We start from the raw sequence: 23,330 nt of genomic DNA on the forward strand, positions 1-23,330 counted from the left end.
GCTTGCTCCACCTTTGCAACGAGTTGCCCTGGTGTTGTACCACCTTACCCCAGTCCCGAAGATACTTTCAGGTGCAAACTTTGTTTGCTCACACTTGGATAAAGGATTAAACTAAATTTATCAATAGTAGAAAAAATTGCAATGTTTAAAAACATATTGTACTCAAGTCCTAATTGGCACCATCAATTGTTGGATAAAGAGATAGAAAACAACTACTAATTTGATCTTAAAATGACTGTGTCTCAGAGTTTTGTAAATTAAAACAGCTATACGTGTTGAGGTCTGGAGTATGTTTTAAAACTGCTACTGATTAAAGCAATGAGCTCCACCCTTTCAAATTTCTACATAGAACACAGAGAAAACCTGGCTTTGAATACAGCCACTCTCAAACTAGTGGTTTGGCTACACTATGTTGATGATGTGTTTGCTATTTGGTCACATGGTCCAGACACATTGGATACATTTTTAGAGCATTTATACAGCCAACAACCTAAAATCCATATAATAAATTTAGTTTAATCTAGTTAATCTGGTTTAATTTAGTTAAATTTAGTTTAAGGATTAAACTAAATTTATTATATTCTAACCAAGTGAAAAATAAACTTTCAACATCTTTCTCTAAATCCAGAGTAATTTATTAAAAAGATGGCACACCATTTGGCAACTCTTATAGGTAGAGATGACCTTGTTAATGCTTCTGGCTGGTATCTCCACTTTGGCCTGGCTCCCACTGAAGAGACCTCAATAAAGGTCGAAACTAGTCTAGGTAGTGGCCCTTCCCTTAATGCATAACATTAGACATATCCGCAAGGAGATGTGTTTTGCATTATGGGAGATACTGAGATAGGAGTGTTGGTAGCTTGCTCCAACTTTTCCAACTTTGCAAGGAGTCGCCCTGGTGTTGTACAACCTTACCCCAGTCCTGAAGATACTTTCAGGCACAAACTTTGTTTGCTCACACTTGGATAATGGATTAAACTAAATTTATTATATTCTAACCAAGCGAAAAATAAACTTTCAACAAACCTAAAATCCACTTCACAATGGGACAGGAAATTAATCACTGTCTGTCCTTTCTAGATATACCAATCACATGGCTTCCTGATAGTTCATTGCCTTTTTCTGTTTATAGAAAACCCACACATACAGGGAGATATTTGCACAAACATTCACACTATCATCCAGCTCAACAGTATGCTATCCTAAAAATACTAATTCACAGAGCTAGAGCTATCTGTTGCAATGACAACTGCTCTTACAACTGAACTCACTTACTTGTGTCACACGTTTTTAGCCAATGGCTATAACCCCCCATAGGATAGGAAAAAAATACTAAATACTCCTCAGAAATCCCATCCATTGCCTATCACACAAGACTACAGCAAAACTGTTAGCATCCTATACATTCAAAGCACATCTGAAAAGATATCTGGAGTGCTTAATAAATATCAGCTATGCAGCATATTTAAACCTTATGTAAAATTAGCAACTCTCATCTGTTCATCTAAGGAGAAACTCCCTTCTTTATCATAACCAGGAGTATATGAAGTGCCCTGTTCTTGTGACCTGACCTACTATGGACAGACAAGAAAAAATATTGACATTCGCCTTTGGGAACATAAAAATACTTTTTGGCACTACCATTATGGCCCGGTGGGTCTAGCTGACCTGCCTTGCATACCCTTTCCCATAAAACAAAACTGCTAAACAGAAGTCATAAGTTAGAGACTGTTTTTGGAATCAGCAGTAGCTTTAAAACATACTCCAAACCTCAAAATTGATAAGATCAAATTAATACTTCTTTTTTCTTTCTCTTTATCTCTTAATTTATGGTGCCAATTAGGACTTTAGTTCCTAATTGGCACCATATTTTGTAATGGACAATATTACAAAAAATTGTAATGTTGTTCATTACAATTTTTTTAAACTACAGTGACAAACTGTTCTTATGCTCTTAAGATATAGTTTGCCCACCATTTATAGATCCCTTCTTGGCTTGGTGCCAAGAATAGTCGACTCATGCTGAAGGGGAGAAAGAAATGAAGGATGTACGAATTGGTCACCAACATGCGAGATCATGTGCTTTCTTGTCTGTCGCTGTACTAGGTACTAGCTATTTTTGTTGTTCCTTTTTTGCATTATTTTTTTATTATTAATTTGTATGATGGATCTAGTACAGTCAACAAGTTCTATTGTTACAAGTTTCAGTAGCTCTTACAAAAGAATATTGAATAATGTGCTGACATTCTGCGAAAAAGAATTGTCAGAAGGCCGTCTTCTTGTTCCCCTTTCTCAAGTCATAAAACGTGCAAGTGCAATTGCAGGCATATCGGGGTCGACTGTTAAAAGAATTCGTAGGTGAAGGTAAGCCAAAATTTAAATCTCCTAAAAAAAAGCGCCAGAGAAAGAAAACCATCGAAACCGTAGCTTTGAACGATTTTGATGTTGACATTATAAGAAGAACTATTCACGATTTTTACGTGTTCGAGAAAAGAGTGCCAACTGTTCCGAAATTGATTCCTGTGCTTAAAGAAAAAATTAATTTTCTTTGAAAAGAGAAACTTTAAGGAAAATACTTCATGAAATCGGATTTTATTTTAAAAAGTCCCAGAATAAAAGAAAACTTATCATCGAGCGAAGTGACACTGTTTTATGTAGAACGCAGTATACGAGAGCAATAAGATGTTTCAGGGAGGAGAAAAGACCGATTGTGTATCTAGATGAAAGTTGGATTGATAGTAATTTAACTTATGGAAAATGTTGGCAGTCTAAAGAAGAATGTGGAGTGCTACAAACCGGGAAATGCCTCGCAGTGCATAATAATTTTGTGTGCGGGTGGAGAAATGGGTTTTATAGCGAATTCAAACTTACTATACAAAGCCAATTCAACTATTGGAGATTACCATGGGCAAATGAATTCTACGATCTTCGAAAAGTGGGCAGAAGAAAAACTGATTCCAAACCTTCCTAAAAATGATGTTGTTATAATTGATAACGCTTCATATCACTCTATTCGATTAAACAAAGTTCCAAATTGGTCGAATAAGAAGCAAGTTCTTACGGATTGGCTCTCTGCAAATAACATTTCTCATTCCCCAGATATGCGAAAAATGAAATTGCTTAATTTTGTCAAAAGAAACTCGCCCACAACTAAACTATTTAAATTCGACACGATGCTCAAAGAGCATGGATTTCTAGCTTTGAGGCTACCACCATATCATTGTGATATTAATGCTATTGGGTATGTTTGGGCAGAAGCGGAAAGTTTCATTCGCCATTGCAACGTAACTGGAGATATTGACATGTCGAAACTTTTTAAGCTTTCAGAACAGGCGATTGAGAGTACTACTGTTCAAAACTAGGGAAAATTATTGCTCTCATGTAACCTCATTGGAAAATATATATTGGGATAGAGACGGAATTATCAAAGAATTGTGCGAACCTTTGGTGATCAGTTTAAGTGAAAGTGATGGCGATTCAGACACCGATTCAGATGACTGAAGATTAAAAGAATCTGACAATGGTATTTTTTCCAACATTTTTTTTTCCTTGCTATTGAGAGTCACAGCAAGTCATAAATAATTAATCAGTTTAGGACATTAAAGTGTCTCAGTTCTCTCAACTGTAAGTTTAGAATATCTAAGTTCATTTGAAATAATTTCTGTTTTTCTGTATAATTATTTTTATTTTATAGAAAACTTTTTTAAAAATAAACTTAGTTACATTTTTGTTTTATGCTATACCTTTTTTAATTTTATTAATACTCTACGTACATTTTTCCAACTGTTATACAAGCAAAATAGTTACACTTTAAAAACAGTAATGTTCGTAAAAGAAAAGCTAAATTTTCTGACCTGTAATAATAAACAAACTCAGTTTGTTTATTATTACATCCCAGAAGACAGACTGATTACCCTATTATCGGAATGGATTCTCCTTTTTCTGACATGCGCAGAAGTGTCGAGGGACCTCTAATCGGTGGGCGAACTATACTGAATATAATACAAGCAAAATATCAGCTAATAAATATTAACTATTTTCTTATTATTTTGTGTTATGAATCAATACTGTTAAATAAATTGACATGTACTGCCAACACATAAGCCTTTCTACTCATTTAACACTTCTAGAAGTTTGTGGGTTTCATCATAATCACTCTTCTCCTGTTTGCACACCTCGCAAATTTTCACTCTCTCTCCCCCCCCCCCTCTCTCTCTCTTTCCTCATAATCTGCATTTCACAGTCCTGATATCTTCTTTAACACTGTTCTTTGAACTCCCCCCTCCCACTTATCTGCATCACCTTGGAAACCAAATATGCATTCAGTACTCCAGATGAAGTTATATTAAAGCCATGTAAAGAGGCAAACTGATGTCCTTATTCATGCATGTTAAGCTTCATTTCAGCATTACAATTATTTTCCGAGTTGTACTTGCAATCTTTATATATATGGCCCCTGAACTTAAACCTCCTATCTACTACTAAAACTCCAAGATCTCTAGACTGGTCAGTTTCTACCAGCATAATCCTGCCAATATAATATGACATTGGATAATATCTCATTATGCCAAAGTGCAATAATTTACATTTACTAACGTTGAAATGACAGCCATTTTCACATGCACACAATTTCAATTTATTCAAATCATTCTGTAAGTGCTGCATGTTAATTGCATTCATTATTACTGTGCCTATCTTTACGTCATCAGTAAATATTTACATCTCCTGTTAAATCCTTCCCAACGTCATTAATGTAAAGGCTGTAAAACAATGGACCAAGAACTCATTCCAGATATCAGACTCGATACCACTTTTAATCAAAACATGATCCATACAGATAAATCTCAGTGTGTACCCTTTCTCTCACAATGCATTTTACATCACACCATCTTTCTGATTTCTTCAAATCTGACTTGAATATGGACTATGTATTGATGAATATATCAGCCCATTTATGTCATATAATTGTAACATTTGAACAGTTTTTCTATTGTAAATATTTACATCTCCAAATATGGACAGACCATGTCTTTTCCAGATTACAACACTTAAATACAGATCCCTGTTATATTTTCATGATTTCTCAACTATTGGTCTTCATGATTACCTTGCCTATTCTTTTGCACCATCAGTAAATATCTATGTATCTCCTGGAGAACATATAGAAACACATCCAGAGATAATTACTAACTAAATTTTATTTAGCTAATAGATTACTATGCCAATATTTTGCATTCACTACAGCATCTTTATGGGCATAAAGAATATAATTAAGCATATGCACACAGGTACACTAATAAGAAGCAAACACAGATGATTATGAAAGGTAGGATCATACACTCCTAATTGGCACTGTTTACGGGATTGGTGTCATATGGGAAAGGTCTCAAAATTATGGTATCCCATATTTTAATTAAAGTCAGGCAGTCAAATTTGTTCAGATTAGATGAATGTTGCAGAGGATTCAAGGAATAATCTCTTTGATTTATACCTGTTCCTATATAACCAAGAGGTTTTTCCACACTGGATCACGTCATTCATATTCATGGCAAGGTCTGTTACTGAAATTCAGCTGCCTCACCTTACTTAAAATACGAGACTGTTATTTTGAGACCTTTAGTAAGTTTCCATCACCACACCTATAGAGGGTGCCAGTTAGGACCCTGCCTTTCATACTGTTTAAAGTGAAACATATGTATGTGGGTATGTTCATATATATTTCATTGTGTTCCACATCCATAAAAATAGGTTAGGTTTATACCACAAGTATTATTCGGTTATTTTTGACCACAAGAATTATAGGAAAGATTGACTTCTATTTGGGTTTATAGGTCAGGTTTATTTTCAAACTAAGTTATATCAACTAGTTTCACCAACTATAGCTGTTGGCTTCATCAGGGTAAAACATATATAGATGTAATACCACGTAAATGCTAAAACTGTAAATGGATCGAATACAATTGCATTTTTACAAAAACAGAACATGTACATCACATGCATAGAGCATGTATGATCTCACTTGTTGTTATGTAGGAACGTTCTATAATTTGTAGCAAAATTTAATTCTGGCAAGTTTAAAGATCTAATGAGGGTCTTCCAGATCTCAGGCAGAATTAATCCTTGGTTTCTATTTAGGTTTTGTTTTGAGCAAATAACTGTTGTGGCTTCTTTTATCATTCGGGAGTGAAAATCCTTCTCTAAGTAGGGCATGGAGCTTTTGTCCCATTCTATGGTATAGTTTGTCCTAGAAAATGAAAGGGCTAACCCCGATTTTGTCTTCTCTATTATTGTTTACATCTCCTATGTGTTCTGTTTTCCTGATTTCAAAACTTCTAGAAGTCTGGCCAATATAGTTCAAGCCGCACGATCAGGGGATGTTGTAGACTCCAGCATATTTGTAAAAAGGATGACTGTCTTTTGGAGATCTTAAGAATTGGCAGATGGTCTTTGAAGGTTTAAAGGCCACTCATATTCCATGTGGCTTGAGGAGCCTGGCAATCTTATTGGAAACTGTCCCCATATATGGAATTACAATAGTGAAATCATAATGTATATCTTCAGGCTGTCTTTGTGTGGGGGGGGGGGGTCACAGAAAAGTATCTTGTGGATCAATTTTCTAGGATAACCATTCTTTGTAAGGTTATTTGATATTAGGGATAGTTCATCTTTAAGGTCTTTATCAACTGTCGTAACGAGAGAAGCCCTATTTTTTAGCATGTGTACAATGCTAAGTTTCTGAGAAATGTGGTGTGAGGAAGTGAAGTGCAAGAATCGACCCGTATTGGTTGGTTTGCAATAGACTGTAAAGCTGATGCAGGGACACATCCGCAATTCGGATATTTACATATGTAACTCACAACATTTCGTGGAGAAATTAAGCAACATCTCGATCTCCAATACAGATCTTCTGGCAAGCCTAGATGTTACATCTTTATTCACCAACATTCCAGTAGAGGAAGTAATCGACATTTTAAGAAGCCTCTTCCCACAAGACATAACTTCTCTGTTCCATCATTGTTTAAAATCCAACTTTTTCCTATGGAATAAAACTATTTATCAATAATTATCAGGCCTTGCAATGGGAAGCCCTCTTTCACCACCTTGTGCGGATCTCTTCATGGAGAAATTTGAGAGTAAAATTTTATCTCAATTGGACCTTAAACCTGCAGTGTGGTGGAGATATGTGGATGACATTTTTATTGTTTGGAAAAACACTGAAAAGGATCTGTTCGAGTTTCTAAGCAAGAAACAAACAGATGGACGCATCAGCCTTGCAGCCTATCGCAAACCAACCAATACAGGACGATTCCTGCACTTCACTTCTTCACACCACATTTCTCAGAAACTTAGCATTGTACACATGCTAAAAAATAGGGCTTCTCTCATTACGACAGATGATAAAGACCTCAAAGATGAACTATCCCTAATATCAAATAACCTTACAAAGAATGGTTATCCTAGAAAACTGATCCACAAGATACTTTTCTGTGACCCCTACAAAGACAGCCTGAGGATATACATTATAATTTCACTATCGTAATTCCATATATGGGGACAGCTTCCAATAAGATTGCCAGACTCCTCAAGCCGCATGGAATACGAGTGGCCATTAAATCTTCAAAGACCATCCACCGATTCTTAAGATCTCCAAAAGAACAGTCATCCGTTTTACAAATATGCTGGAGTCTACAACATCCCCTGATCGTGAGGCTTGAACTGTATTGGCCAGACTTCTAGAAGTTTTGAAATCAGGAAAAAGGAACACATAGGAGACGTAAACAATAATAGAGAAGACAAAATCGGGGTTAGCCTTTCATTTCTCTAGGACAAACCATACCATAGAATGGGACAAAAACTCCATGCCCTACTTAGAGGAGGATTTCTGCTCCCGAATGATAAAAGAAGCCACAGCAGTTATTCGTTCAAAACAAAACCTTAGAAACCAAGGATTAATTCTGTCTGAGATCTGGAAGACCCTCATTAGATCTTTAAACTTGCCAGAATTAAATTTTGCTACAAATTATAGAACGTTCTTACATAACAACAAGTGAGATCATACACGCTCTATACGTGTGATGTACGCGTTTTGTTTTTGTAAAAATGCAATTGTATTCGGTCCATTTAGAGTTTTAGTGTAACAGTTTTATTATTTAAGTGGTATTACATCTATATATCTTTTACCCTGACGAAGCCAACAGCTATAGTTGGCGAAACTAGTTGGTATAACTTAGTTTGAAAATAAACCTGACCTATAAACCCAAATAGAAGTCAATCTTTCCTATGTTCTCCAATATATTTATTTATTTTAAAACACTCCAGTTTCTCCCCAACTTAATAAATAAATATCATATATTACATCCACTTCTCTTAGTCAGATAAATAAGACAAGAGAATTGTAATACCCAAACACTGTTTAATTAATATAAAAAATAATGAAATCTAGTTATTTACATAAAATTAACTTAAAAAGATTCCATGAGAGATAACCCTTCTCTCACACAAATTAATTTCAGGAATAATAAAAAAAAATTCTAATAATGAAACAAAATAAATTGCTTGAAAATCCCTTGTAGGATTAATTTTATCTTTCCAATACACCAATTCACTCAATTTCCAATACGGGAGAGCTTCTAACTAATTCAGACAACATTCCTTCCAAAATAAATAATGTTATCCTATCTCAGTAGATTTCAGTGCAAACAATTATCAGAAAAATTACCCTGCTTCAGAAAGTCATCCATGGAGAGTAAACACTTAGAATAAAGTGTTGGATTTGGCAGTTCTCTAAACAATTCCTTCATTACTAAAGAAATCAATTAATTTCTTCTGCTAGAATGCAGTTTCCTTCTGGTCTCTAATATTAGAAGAAAATATTTTCTATTTTGCAGCAAAGTGAAATGTTCCGACTTCAGTTTCTTCTGTTGACTAGAATAAACAGAGGGTTAAGCAGACAAACATTAGACCAAAATTATAACAATTTACTCTCCCCAAACCACTACTGTTTATCCTTTTAATAAAACAATATTAGTAGCTTTCTAGATTTTTATCTTCTGGTTGCTGATCACCATTTGAAAGAAGAAGAATACTTTCAGATAGGGGTCTCTTTCTAAACGAGAGCTCACATTCTCATTCTAATCTTCACAACAACCAAAACAAAAAAAAATCTGAAGCTGTGCTGCTTCAATGTCTGCAAGCACACATACTCACTTCAAATTGCTAGTTAAGCTCACCCTGTGTAGTAGGATGAAACAATATGTAAAATAAATTTTTAGGGTAGGAAAAACAGTTTTACTATATTTTTCAGACATTTAAATAATAATTCCTTGATATTTTTTGGCCCAACATAACTGTCATTTTCTTTGTGAAGACACAGAGACAAGTAAATTTAATTATAATGATAATTAAAATTCGCAACAGAATATTAAAAGAAAGTATTACATTATAGTAAACAAAAGAGGAAGGAAAGAAATATATCTTTAATTATCTCAATTTCTTTCATCCCCCCCCCCCTTAAGATTGTTTAATACATAGGTCTCCTGATTTATAAAAAAAAAATAAAATATGGTGTATCTGAATGAAAGTCATCAGATACCCCACAGCACTTTGCCTTCCTGCTGGTGTGCTTGAGTGCACACCAGCAGGAAGAAGATGCCTTAGTGATCAAGCCTAAATACTGGCATAGTAATTTATTAGCTAAATAAAATTTAGTAATTATCATCTCTAGACTTGTCCTTTCTCCACTAAACTTCAATATGAGTGATAACCAATGTCTCAGTATCCAAACTAGATCACTGATCATAAAGTAAATATTTCATCCAGACAACCCCCTATGTGCCATAAACCAAGCGTTTCATTCTCTAAGTTTCCCTTCCACAATTTGTCTTGGCCTCTTCAGATGCACAATTGCATTTATTTTATATGAACCTTAGCAAGACAACTGCTGGGTTTAATGTAATTCTCACATTCAGATTTATTTCCCTTTTACCAATAAGGTACTTTGAGAGCTCAACTGCAATCATTCAAAATTTGATCTGGATTATGTAGTGCAGCCAATGAAGAACTTTTATACCTCCATATCTGAGCATTTATAGTAGACTATCATCTACTCAAGCTATCTTTCCACATTTCAGGTTTTTAATGGCTTTTTCTACCTAATGTATTGATATGTACTTCTGCTTGCATTCCTCTTGAACGTGCTGTCACTGCTTGTTTCATTTAGCAACCTTTCAAAGTAATGAAATGGAATTTATACAGCTTTCAAATTTATAATCTTTCAAAGCAATGAAATGGAATTCATACTGCAGAGAGATAATTACCTGAGGAAGCATGGAATGGAGAGGATACAAGGTTCAACAAGGTATGCTTTAAGCTAGTGTCTTGTCATAGAACATCACAGAACTTAACAGCAACCAATGAAATGCTGCCTCTGCTTAGGGAAAGTGACCATGTAGGGACCTGGGATATAACTAGACATGTAGAATTTTCTGTTAAAAAAAATGGGTATATGTGAAATTACAAAGCAGGTGATTATGACAAGCTGAGGAGTCAGCTTTAAGCAGTGCCATGGCATAGGAATTTGGAGGTGGTCAAGAGATGTTTGAAGAAATCAATATTAGAATGTATACCCAGAGGCAGAAGGATAAATCAAGTAGGAGTTAGATGGATGATGAATATCATTAAGCAGGAGTTGGAGACAAAGGAAAAGTTGTGGAGGGAATATAAAGAAAAAGGTGATCAGCATGCCCATGAGTAGTACAAGACAGGAAAGAAGGATGACCTGTATGGGAAGGAAGGCCGAAGGTAATTATAAGAGAAAGCTAGATGATGAGGCCAAAAGAAATCTTAAAGTTCTTTCATTATGTGGCAAATAAAAGGAGATGATTTTAAATTTAAAGTGCAGATGGTGGGGAAAGTAACAGAATCAAACCAATATAATGTGGCTCCTTTTTCTTTTTACCTATTGTAAACATTGTCTATATATCCGACTTCTGGCATGCTCTAGCCATACAGTCGTGTCCTCTATTTTCGACTGCTGATGCTCGATGTTCTCGTCTACGCCCTTTTATTTCTCCGTCTCTGGACCTTGTATGAAGGGTTGAGACCCCCAAAGAATTTGGTGTGACTCCTTGATCTGATAATAAAGCTAACCATTTCTTTGTTATCTCAAGCGTACTTCAAAATCCGATTTGTCGGACAGCGGAACCTTGTCTGACCCATGCAGACCCTCTTAAGAATGACCTTGAAAGTGGGCATACACAGAGCTTGTAAACAAAGGTTTTCAAAGCACTTAGTTAAAACAATAACATACAGTTTCCAGTGACACAGCATTTTCTCTTGTTGTTACTAATTTTAGACATTCTTTGTTCACTACATTTGAGCAGGTTAATTTCCCATCAGAATATATACATTCTTTATACAAAGTTTATTTTTACAACATAAACTTTTGTGACCTCTGTAAAAATCGATGTAAAATGCTTGTAAATTTCTAAGCTACATTGAATTTTACAAAGGCCCACCCCTTCATGAAAAAATTTTAAGCCATGAATGTGAATGAAAATTTTTTCTTTGTCGTGTTTCATGCATTCTCTGGGTCGGACACAGGTTTGCCATCTAATTTTGAGCCGGGAAGGCAGTCAGTCTGATCTGTGGGCTCTCTCTGGTGCGTTTGATGTTGTGACTTATGATTGTCATCATTCCTTGTGTGCTTAACCCCTTTACGATACCCCTGCTCTCCTTCTATTTCCCCTGTTGCCTGAGCTGGTAGGATGTCTGTCGTCCTTCTTTCTCTATAAGGTTGATTACCACTATGCCTTTATCATTACTTCCTGTGAGCTCTATATCTTCCACTTGACTTACTGCCATCTTCACACTTGACATGTGAAAAGCTTTCTCCACATCTTGTTGGTTGTTTCTAATTACTGAGGGATCATTTCTTCCTTTCTGCTTACATTCCCACTCACCTCAGCTTGTTTATTACCTCTATCATTGTGGTTGTTCTTCCTGCTAGTCTCACTGACTCTGTCTGTTCGAAATATCTGAGCATCTCCCTTACGAGTAGCCTGCTTTACTCCCATCAGGGAAACTTCTGGGTGCTGAAATTACATGAGAAACCGTGACTCTTTAAAAAGTCGGTTCCCAGTATCAGTTGAGTCCTAAGTCAAGAGCGGGCTCTGGGAGAATGAGTAGCTCATGAGGTAAGACATTCAAACTGAAAACAGGCAACCAAATGTTTACTTTTAATTTCCTTTGCACATAAATATTGGGATTTGTGACTCCACTTAGCTTAATAGGCCTTTTCAGTCTTGTAACACAGTTAGATACTCTGGATCTCAATCTTCTGAACAATGATCCAGTATCTAACAAGACATCACACTGTATTCCCTTTATTCTATCTTGAATGACAGTCATGGATTTACTGTGTTGTTCCTGAAATTCTCTTCTTAATTTCCTTGATTTGCTTGTGGGATGGTGGTTAGTAAACAGCATATTCAATCCAAAGTGCACGTTTCTATTAAAGTTCCTCTTATTTTGAAAACAGAATCAGGCTATGTGCCCAAATTTGTTGCAGTTATAACATTAGGGCGTTTCCTTTCTGCTTGCCCCCTTTTTTTGTGAAGGGGTGGACCTTTGTAAAATTCGATGCAGCATAAATTTCTCCATTTTTATTGCATCGACTTTTACAGGGGTCACATCCAAAATTCACAATAGTAAACTTGTAATTTCCTATGTAAATAATACAAAAAGCCCATGTATTAAAACCCAGAGGAATTAGTACGCTAAATTGTGTAAACAGAAGATATATGAATATGTTAAGTTCAAGGGCAATGCCTTAGAAATCGGAAATATATTGTAGTTTTCTATATAAGTAATACTAAAAGCCCATATATTAAAACCTGGAGGAATTAGCATAAATATTGAATGTATTGAATTAGCATAAATACTAAATTGTGTAAGTAGAAGTTCAAGGACAATGCCTTAGAAATCGGAAATATATTGATGTTAGTATTTAGTATACAATGTAAAAGAAACATGCCAGTCTGATAGCACCTTCAAGGTTAGAGTTAAAAGGGGCAGCATACATCTAACATGGCTATGCCGTTCTGATAATGAGATTAAAGGTGTACTTCAGGGAGAGCTAGAAGTCTGCATTTAAGAGAAGGTCAAGAGGTTGAGTGGGAATGTTTGGGGAGGGCCTCAAACCTTTGTCCAGGGTCCCCGTGAAAACCGAATATAAGGCATTAGAAAAATTATCGACATCGACACTAGGAAAAGAGGAAAGAGTATCGTCGATCCATGACATTCGTCCCATTCGAGTGATGTTGAGTAGAAAGCCCAGGAGCCGATTAATTACCATGGGAACAGCAGCAATGGACCGAATGCACTGCCAGTATGAGGGCTCGACCATCGCCCGAGTCTCAAAACGCCGGGAAATTTGTGCTTCAGGCCCCACCAGCCATTCGTCGACGAAATATCGGTGTTCTTGAAATCTGCAAGTAAAAGCCCAAAACCTGATATGGAAAAGAAGCCAGGGAATCTGTAAAGGAAATGTGAACAAGTGCACTATAGAGAAAAGGAAGTCACGTGAGTTTATTTTCAGTGTAATTTTATCAATGTTATGAGAGACTGTTTTAGAAGGACGATAAGTTTATAAAGTTACTATATATATTGTGGAAATAGTTTGCATAAAGAGAAGTTTATATAAAGTGAAACATGGAATTTATAGTTATAGTTAACAAGGCATGATAATTCCTAAATTGTAAATGGGCTGATAGTTTTCTCTTTAGTTGTTTAATGATTTGTATTATTGTTGCAAGTGTACGTAAATTTTCTAAAGGAAATTTTCCTTTAAGTATTAAACTTAGAGTGGAGTAAGAAGTAGTAGTTTATTAATGTGTAAATTGTATAATTGTTTCAGTATAAATAAACGTTTGTTTTGTTTATAAAGAGTGCCACTTGATCTTTTACGCAATGCACTGTTTCCAACTAAACGCGATCCTGTGAGTGGGGAGTTTACAAATAGTTACGAATTGAAGTTAAGTGTTAGCCACGACTGTAAAATATTATTAAGAAAGACCTTAAGATAGAAAGCAAGCTTTACTGGAAGTATTGATATTTCTTATACCACAAGGCGACTGCTGGTGGTGCAGTCGTTATATCAAAAATAAATTTCTAGTGATCTCCGGTATAGGTAAAGAATAGTGAAGGTAGAGCAAGGATACAAAAGTTAATAGAGTACATGAAAGGATTAAATAAAGTTAAAGTGAGGATTGAATAAGGTTATACAATCATAGTTTTATACTTCTAAATAAATCTGCTACAAGTCTGCAAGATTCTCTGACTAAATCGAATAACTGTTGTAATAGATATGGTATGAAGGGCAGCAATAAAAAGACAAAGACAATGAAAATAGGCAGAATCATTGAAAATGTCAACTGTGTTGTGAAAGGAGAACCTGTGGAACAAGTAAAACATTTCAGCTACTTAGGCATGATTTTTAGTGAAGATGGTAAATTAAATATGGAAATAGACAGCAGAATCAACAAAGCGGGGAAGTCAATTGAATAAATTCATATGGAATAAGAGAGAAATTAGTCGGAACACTAATTTAGCTGTATACAAGACAGTGTTCAAACCAGTTTTAACTTATGGATCTGAGAGCTGGGTCAGAAGTAAAACACTTGACCAAAGACTAGAGACCGCAGATATGAGAGTCCTGAGAAAGATTAGAGGCGTGAACAGATGGCATCAATGGCAATATCATATTAAAAACAAGAATATTAGGAAAGAACTTGACATTGTCGGCATCCAGGAATGCGTTAGCAGAGCTAATCTCAGGTGGTATGGTCACTTAAACAGAATGGGTGAGGAAAGATTAGCAAAACAGGTGTTCTCTGCCAAGTTGGCAGGAAAACGACCCAGAGGGAGACCAAGATATAGGTGGATTGATATAGTAAAAAGTGCCTTAGAAGATAGAAATATAAGATCTCATAATGTTAGAGTCTTGACAAGTAACAGACTGATTTTTAAGAAAATTGTAGATAGGAAGTTAGTAATGATGTAAATTTTTCATGTAGTACTATCATATCCTGTACACCCCTTGAGGGTACATGGCAGGAATTTGATGATGATTGAATAAGGTTAATGAAGAATAGAGATATAAAAGAAGTAAATCGAAGTATAGAAGAAAATAGAAAATAAAAAGAGTTTGCAACAGAAGAGATTACAAATAGCATAAATAGACCCACATTTTAAAATGGCACTAATAAACACAAATAGACCCCCTTTTACAAATCATCAGCTCCTCTGACCTTAGTGTTTTAATTTAGGCCTCAGTACTAGGAAGGTGCCTACAGAATAAAAAGAAGGAAAAATAGTCCCACTCCAAAACAGAAGTAGCAAATAATAGGCCAATCAGCACCTCAGACGTGCTTTAGGGTGCTGGAGAAATTGGTGGCAACATGGTTTTACAATGGGTAGGTCTTGCCTTAGTAATTTGCTCTTTTTATAATAGGTGACAAGGGAGTTGGATTAGGGAAATGGTAACTCAGCAGTATTGCTAGTCTTTGTAAAGGCATTTATCAGGATTCAACACAGAGCTGTTGCATATATATTGATAGGAGACATCTTGTAGTAGAGCTAGGTTGTTTAGTTTAGAAAAAAATGAGCAATGTTACTTAAAAAAATTCTGTTCAAACCAGAGTGTACTGTGGCAGAAATTATATTTCTGTTAAAATTTTTATTTAAACATAGTCAATATATACATTGCTTGGAAAGAAGTCACCCCATGGGCAACATATGCATTCTGCCCTGTAATGAGACACATGTCTGTAGCTGGTATAAATTGGAGAAATATGATGCTCCAAAGTCAGCACATTGTGTTTAGATGAAATGGCTGTGAGAGGGCAACTGATGGAGTTTGAAAGAGGCACTGTGATAGGATGCTGTGTCGAAGGCCTATCTGTTTGGTAAATTGCTGACAAATTGGGCCATCCCAGGTCTACAGTCAGTGATACCATACTGAGATGGAAGTGCAGGGAGTCAACTGCAAGTGTTATCTGCAGCAGATGACCCCTCACACTAACCAAACATGACTGTAGGGTGCTATGAAGGATAATATATAAACACTGTCATTTATCGGCTGACACATTGAATTTGGAGTTCTGGGCATTGGCCAGAATGCAAATCTCCAAAAAAACATCTAGGCTCACAACATGAGTTTCCATGGTAGGACTGTAATATGCAAGTTTCATAATACCTGAACCAACATGCAAAGCCTTCAGTGGTGCAAAGAGTGTGTATACAGTGGGACACAGAAGCTTGTAAAGCAGTGTTATGGAGCAATGAATCATGCTACACCCTCTACTGAGCAGATGGATGGGTGTGAGTGTGGCAGATGCCCAGTGAACATCTCTTACTAGAGTGTGTAACCCGAATTATGAAATTCAGAGACGTGATGGTATGGTCCTGTCTTTCCTGGTTGGGCCATGAATACTGAACTACAAGAGGTATCTGAATATTGTGGACAATGCAATGGAATACTTCCTACTTTGTGGCGTTTCTATGGAAACAACCATTGTCTCTTTCAGCAAGACAATGGTGTCATAAGGCCTGCTGCTGTAACTGTGTGGTTTATGGACACGAATGTCACCACATTTGAATCGTCTCCACAGAGTCCTAATTTCAATCCTATTGAACATCTGTGGGATGAACTCGAGTGTCGGGTGAGAATAAGAGAGGAATACATGCCTACAGGAAGAATGGTCCAAAATTCCCATTGATCACTATCACATACATGTAAAAAGTATGTCCTGTTGGATTGCTGCAGTCATTCCAGTGAAAGGAGGGCCTACATCTTATTAAGGTGGGCATCGTGACTTTTTGTTCCTCAAACTTCTTTCCAAGCAGTGTAGTCTTGCTTGCATTGTGGGAAGGTTGCATAGCATTATACAGGTCCATAAGGACATGTGAATTGCATTATGGGATACTAAGGTAGTCGACGTGAAGTCATTAGTCTCTATATACAATTAGCCCAGTCATGAAGTTACTTCAAGTGCAGACTTTGTTTGTTTACACTTGGATAAAGGATGAAATCAAGATTATAATTTCTTGGCATCTTTAATTTATAGTATAACCATGTGAAAAAAGCTTTCGACAGCTCTCTCTAATCCAGAGTATTTTAGTAATAAGGTGTGACCTCTGGACTACTTGTATATGGAAATATGACTTCTGCATTACTTCAACCTTGGTATTACTTTTGTGTCTGGCTCCACACAGATGAGACCCCAATAAAGATCAAAACCTGTCTGGGTAGTGGCCCTTCCTATAATGTATAGCATTATACATATCTGTAAATATATGCATTGCATTATGGGATACTAAAGCAATTGATGGGAAGTTATTAGCTTCTATATACAAGTAGTCCAGTCATGATGCACAAACTTTGTTTGCTTACGCTTGGATAAAAGATAAAACCAAGAATATAATTTGTTGTCATCTTTAATTTATAGTATAACCAAGTTGAAGAAACTTTCATCATTAGAATATGTAATATTTTAATTTTTAAAAATAATTTACTTATGTCACAAAAATTTAAGCACTTGTTTGTTTATACTGTTATAATAATAATGCTGCAATTGTTCATACTGCCTGATAATTCTACGAGCTTTTCTTCTTAAGCTTTCCATCATATATTCCTTGTCTATGAAATCCTTGTTCTTTTCAGGAAAAGCAACTGCTGATGGACCTGATGATAAATTAGTGAATGATTCAGAGGATGGTTTCCCATCTACTTGAGGTGCTACAGCCTCCCGCAGTTGCTGTAACAAGGATCTAATCTCATTCATGATATCAGATACATATGAAATAGGCACAGATGGCTGCTCTACTTCTCTTCTCTATATAAAAAAAGAAATTATTTAGTTTTAAGGATAAATGGAGAACAAAGATTAGTAATTATAAATATGCCAATATGAAATTTCTATACCATTGTCAAACTTTTTTTTTAAATTGTTTCTATAAAAATACCCATCTTAACATTTAACATCTATTGTATAATGTGTGAAGCTATCAGTATTTGGTATTCACCAATTTTTTTTCCAACTTGCTGTTCGTTGCCAATTATAGTATACAATTCTAATGCAAAACTGTTGAATGTTTATTTATTTGATGAGAGTATACCAAAGAAAATGACTTTTTTTTTTGATCACAACTAGTATGCAATGCGTTTTATTAAAAAGCAGGAATGTCAACATTCATGATTTGAAATTCTTGCTATCCATTTTTATATATGCCCTTCAAGTTAAATTATAAATTAAATCCTGTTTTCTCTCATTGCATAAATTCATCAGCTTACAATTATTATCATATGATTAAATTTCCCATACTCAGATACTTATTCAATCTTCTCTGAATATCTTTCTCTTGACGTTCATTAAAAATTATTGTAAATCATGTTGTTAGCTGTAATTCAATATCAACCTGACTAGAAATCTGCATAAAAGTCTCATAACTTATTTTCCTACAAAAGGCTTATCTTAACATATTTGCAGGCAGTGTCCACATGTGTAAACTGTTGGAGGACACTAGCTTTAGGCATATATATGCTGCGTCTGAATTGGGCAGTTGCATTTTCAGAAATGCCTATAATGACATGCTAGTTGAAACTTTTTTAGCAAAATTTTATTTGTAAAATTATCTTAATGATGTCGAAAATCTCAAATGCAATTCGAACTGATTTCAAGTTTTATAGACACAATGCACATGTATGCACAATGCACACACATGTATCTTTCTTTACTTTATAATATTTGCTTTACATAAATTGTGTGCTCTCTGTACCCAGTAAATACATTATAAACAGCTTGTGTTTTTCTGCTACTGAAAATTTCGAACAGGACATTAGGACAAATTTACTTAGATACTGTGTTTTGCAACTACAATAAAACTGTTTCTAGCATGCAAATAGCATAACATTTGCTAGTTAAAATAAAACTACTTTTTTTCATGTTTCTGCATTACAGTGTCTAATAGGGATTTAATGTTTCCAGTTTTCTAAAAGAACAGACATAATAAGTAAAAATTCACCTACCCTTGAATAAAAATAAATCTTTCTATGTATTAAGGGGGTGAACTATCTCCAACAAAAACAAAATATTAGAATATATGAGATACTTATTACTGATAAGGGAGAAGAGCCACTGACAAAAATAAATAAATAAAAATTAAACTAAATTAAAAAAAAAAAAAAAAAAAGGAAATAAACATAGGATTAATGAAAGGGTGGATAATTCTGACAATGACTGGAATTATCCATTCTTATTTATTATTATGTAAAAAGAGTATACTGATCATCAGTGAATAAAAGAAAATTCTTAGAAAACCAAGCAAAATATAAATAAAAAAAATAGAAATAAATATACATAACAAAAACAATAAATTTTACAAGATGATTTGCTACTCCATCTACTCACATGTATCCCTGTCATACCTAGATGAATCCACTGATAAGTGGATTAGCCCTCCCACGTAGTTATTTACTGGGCTACAAATGTATACAGTCAATGTTTATAATTGGTTAGTTATTTATATTTAGTGAACAAATCTCTTTCACTGGGGTGCTTAAGGGTCAAAGCTGTATAACTGAGAGGAGACCTCCATATAGCCTTAAAGGAAAGCAGAGAACCGACCAGGGCTTCTCACTTAATGTCCAATCCTCACGTGGTGAACCCTGTTAGGTATCTACCTGGATACTGAATGAACGAGGATGGGCTGGCAATTTGGGATCTAGCCAGCCAAATTGTATTCTTGTTGGCTTAAACCAAAACATAAATGATGGTACAACATGACAGAATTTCATACCAGCTGGGGCGTCGCCAGGCTAAACAAGACCCCATTGTTTTCGCCAGGGAACCAGGGCAAACAGCGAAAAGTCAGCTACTGGAACAAATCTTAAAACACACCCTGACTCAACATCACCAGAGTTAAAGACCAGTACTATCAACATAAGAAGTTTGAATGGCAAAGAAATGGAGTTAGCTGAAGAATTAGATAAGTACCAGATCAACATATTAGGGGTGACTGAAACAAAAAAGACAAAAACTGGTGGGATCTTTCTGAGCAATAAATAAAAAATGTCATATTCAGGCAATGACAATCAAGGAAAAGAAGGGGTAGCATAGTATTCAACACTAAATAAGAGGCTAATCTTGAATGACAGGCAGTCTCAAGTAGAGTGCTATGGGCAAATATGAGAATGGAGAACTGGACAATGAGACTTATTTGTGACTATGGTCCCACAGAAGGTTCCACTAAGGTAGAAATGGAGGAATTTTTTGAGACTTTAGAGAAAGCAATTGACACAATGAAAAAGGACAAGTTGGTCCTTGTTTGGGGATCTAAATAGCAGAGTAGGAAATGATTGGCAGACATACAGAAATATTTTGGGAAAATTTAGAGAAAACCTAATAATAATGGCAAATACCTTTTGGATTTCTGCTCAGGACATGGACTGGTTATTATTAACACCATGTTCCAACATAAAAATGTGCAAAAATTCACATGAAGAGAAGAGGCAAAGGAATAAGAAAAGTCTCATTGACTACATTATTGTCAATAGTAAAGTTTTCTCCCTGGTGAATGACACCAAAGTGCATAGAGAATTTGAAACTGGAAGTAATCACTAATTAGTCTTGAGAAGGATAAAATTGAATTTGAATAAAAGTTGAGCAGCTCTCAGATGTGAATTGTAGACTAAAATACACAAAGATTATTGAAGAAAAAATGAAAGAGTTTGAGAACAGCAACCAAACTTTGGAGATTCAGTGGCTAGCCTTGAAGAAAACCCCGATTGATTCAGCCAGAGAGGCATGTGGTGAGGTTGTGTGCAAGGATAAAAAAAATCAAAACTCCATGGTAAACACAGGAAATTAAAGAGACAGTGAAGAAAAAGAAAAAAAGTATATCAAATGTTCCTGGAAAATAAGTCAGCTTGTGCTCTTAGAGAATACAGAGACAAATGTAAGAAAGCTAAACACCATGTAAAAACTAGCTAAAAAAAAGTCATGTGAAGACTTTGGCAAGAACATAGAAAATAAATATCAGGAAGGTGACAAGATATTCTGGAGGCTGTTGAAAAGGCTCAAAAATGGAGGAAAGACTGCTGTAAAAGGAATTATAGATGATAAAGGTGACAGGAAAACCAGAGAAAAAGATATCCCTGATGTATGGAGTAATTATTTTGAAAAATTGCTAAACGAAACAATCAGTGAAGCACAGTGATAAAGAAACACTGAACTGGCATGCAATCAGGAACACATATCCATACTTTTTAATTTAAAGGATTTGATTCAGTGTACCGTTTGCGAAATGTATGCATTGAGGAGAGCGATTGGAGTCTGGTTAAACAATGATAGTGGAGTGAATGTGTGCAGAAAGTGTAAAGAATGTGAGGATTTAAAGAGTGTATCAGGTCGTGAGAGTGATATCGTTGTCAAAAATGAGAATCGAGAAAATAGCGATATTTGCAAGGTAGTACCAGATAGTTGTGAGAGTGGCGTTGAAAGTGAGAATGAAGGTAAACATACAGAATGAATGAATGAATTATCAGAGAATAAAAATGAAGAGACTGATGCAATGAGTGAGATAGCTTGGTTATGCGGAGTGATACACAGGGCAAATCGGCAGCTGGAGCGTTGGCAAAAATGTTTACTGGGCATTGCGACTGATATGGATGCCAGGGTTTCTTCTTGATGGGGAGGAGGTGGAGAGGATCCAGAGGTGAGTGACCAAGATGACAGCAGGTCTACGGAATGAACCTTATGAGAACAAGTTGAAGATTTGTGGTTTACAAAAATTGGTTGATAGGCGGAAATTGAGACATTCAAATTACTGAAGGGTTTCTATTAGATTAATTCAGAAGATATTTTTGAGAATAGGACTGGTGGTGGGAGAACTAGGGTCCATACATGGAAGCTGGGCAAGAATGTGGTTAGCAAGGGTGTTAGAGCTAGGTTTTTTACTTGGAGAGTGGTGAATGAGTGGAATAAGCTGCCAGAGTCTGTTGTGGGTGCTATGACTGTGAATGAGTTCAAGGCGAGGTATGATGGATACTGTGTGAATGTCAAATAGTTGTTCTTGACATGATGTTAGGGCCTCCCTTGATGAGTCTGTCGACTCCTCGGAGTTGCCCGAAATAATAATAATAATAATAATAATAATAATACTTGAAGTGGAAAATGCCATCAAAAGGCTGAAATGTGAAAAGGCAGTGGAAGGAGACGATATTCAACCAGAAATGCTCAAATATGGAGGTATAAAAGTCTCTTTTACTCAAACACGGTAGTTTTCTCTATAATTTGCCAAAATGTATTCTGATCACCGTGTAAGCCTAAAAGAAAGGAAAAGAGATATAAAAGTCTTACAGTGGCTGCACTGCATAGTTCAGAAGGCCTTCACAGAGGGATGAATTCCAGATGACAGGAGTAGAGCTCTCATAATACCCATATACATCCTCTGTCCAAAAAGAAACTGAAGTTTTGATAGAAAATAAAACACAGGCCAATTATAATTATTCAAATTATTTATTTCAATCAATATACTCTCCCTCAGCTTTGATACAGCATTTGGTAAGGTCATTTAATTCGTTAAATGAGTTTTTTATATTGGTTTTTGGGATACTGTTGAGGGTCGTAGTTACTGCTGCTTGAACATTTTCAATGGTGTTGTATCGCTTTCCTTTCATCGGCAAATGAAGTCGGGGGAAGAGAAAGAAGTCACAGAGTGATAAATCAGGTGAATGAGGTGAGTGATCCAACACACAAACTTGGTTTTTGCTCAAAACTGTCTCACAATGCGATGGTGCATTATCGTGCAAAAGTGACCAGTTGCCTTCATCACAATATTCATGCTTTATGTGACAAATTCTCGCTATCAATTGCTTCAAAACTTTGAGATAAAACTCACCATTGACTGTTTGTCCAGGCGGAACAAATTTTTGTGGATAATGCCCTTGGAATCGTAGAAACAAATCAGCATTGTCTTTACTTTTGACTTCTCCAAGCGATTTTTTTTTGGATGCCCCTCTTCTGGTGGTCTTCATTCAGCACTCTGGTGCTTTGTTTCAGGATCATACTCAAGACATCACGTTTCGTCACCAGCAACGAACGTGTCAAGAAAGTTTGAGTCCTTACGAGCAATTTTAATGAGGTCCTTGCAGTATTCAATTCGATACATTTTTTGGTCATCGGTCACCTTGGGGGGAATAAATCACGAATTCAATTTACGAAGGCCCAAACTCTCAGTCAAAATGTTGTGCACAGTTGATTTTGGAATCC

At 35.7% G+C, this 23,330-nt stretch overlaps 1 protein-coding gene across 4 annotated transcripts in view; it reads right to left on the reverse strand.

Moving 5' to 3' along the window:
* Positions 1 to 23,330, reverse strand: part of LOC150102523 (uncharacterized) — a 260,758-nt gene that overhangs the window by 157,804 nt on the left and 79,624 nt on the right. For all 4 annotated transcript variants that reach the window (XM_090399321.1, XM_090399318.1, XM_090399320.1 and 1 more), the window contains one exon: positions 17,644 to 17,894. In XM_090399321.1, the coding sequence (XP_090255447.1) occupies positions 17,644 to 17,894 (251 nt within the window). The remainder of the gene's footprint in view (positions 1 to 17,643; positions 17,895 to 23,330) is intronic.

The sequence above is a fragment of the Typopeltis vanoorti genome, chromosome 10, assembly GCF_054136105.1.
Source record: "Typopeltis vanoorti isolate ZY-2024b chromosome 10, IOZ_Tvanoo_1.0, whole genome shotgun sequence".
Taxonomy (NCBI): Eukaryota; Metazoa; Arthropoda; class Arachnida; order Uropygi; family Thelyphonidae; genus Typopeltis; species Typopeltis vanoorti.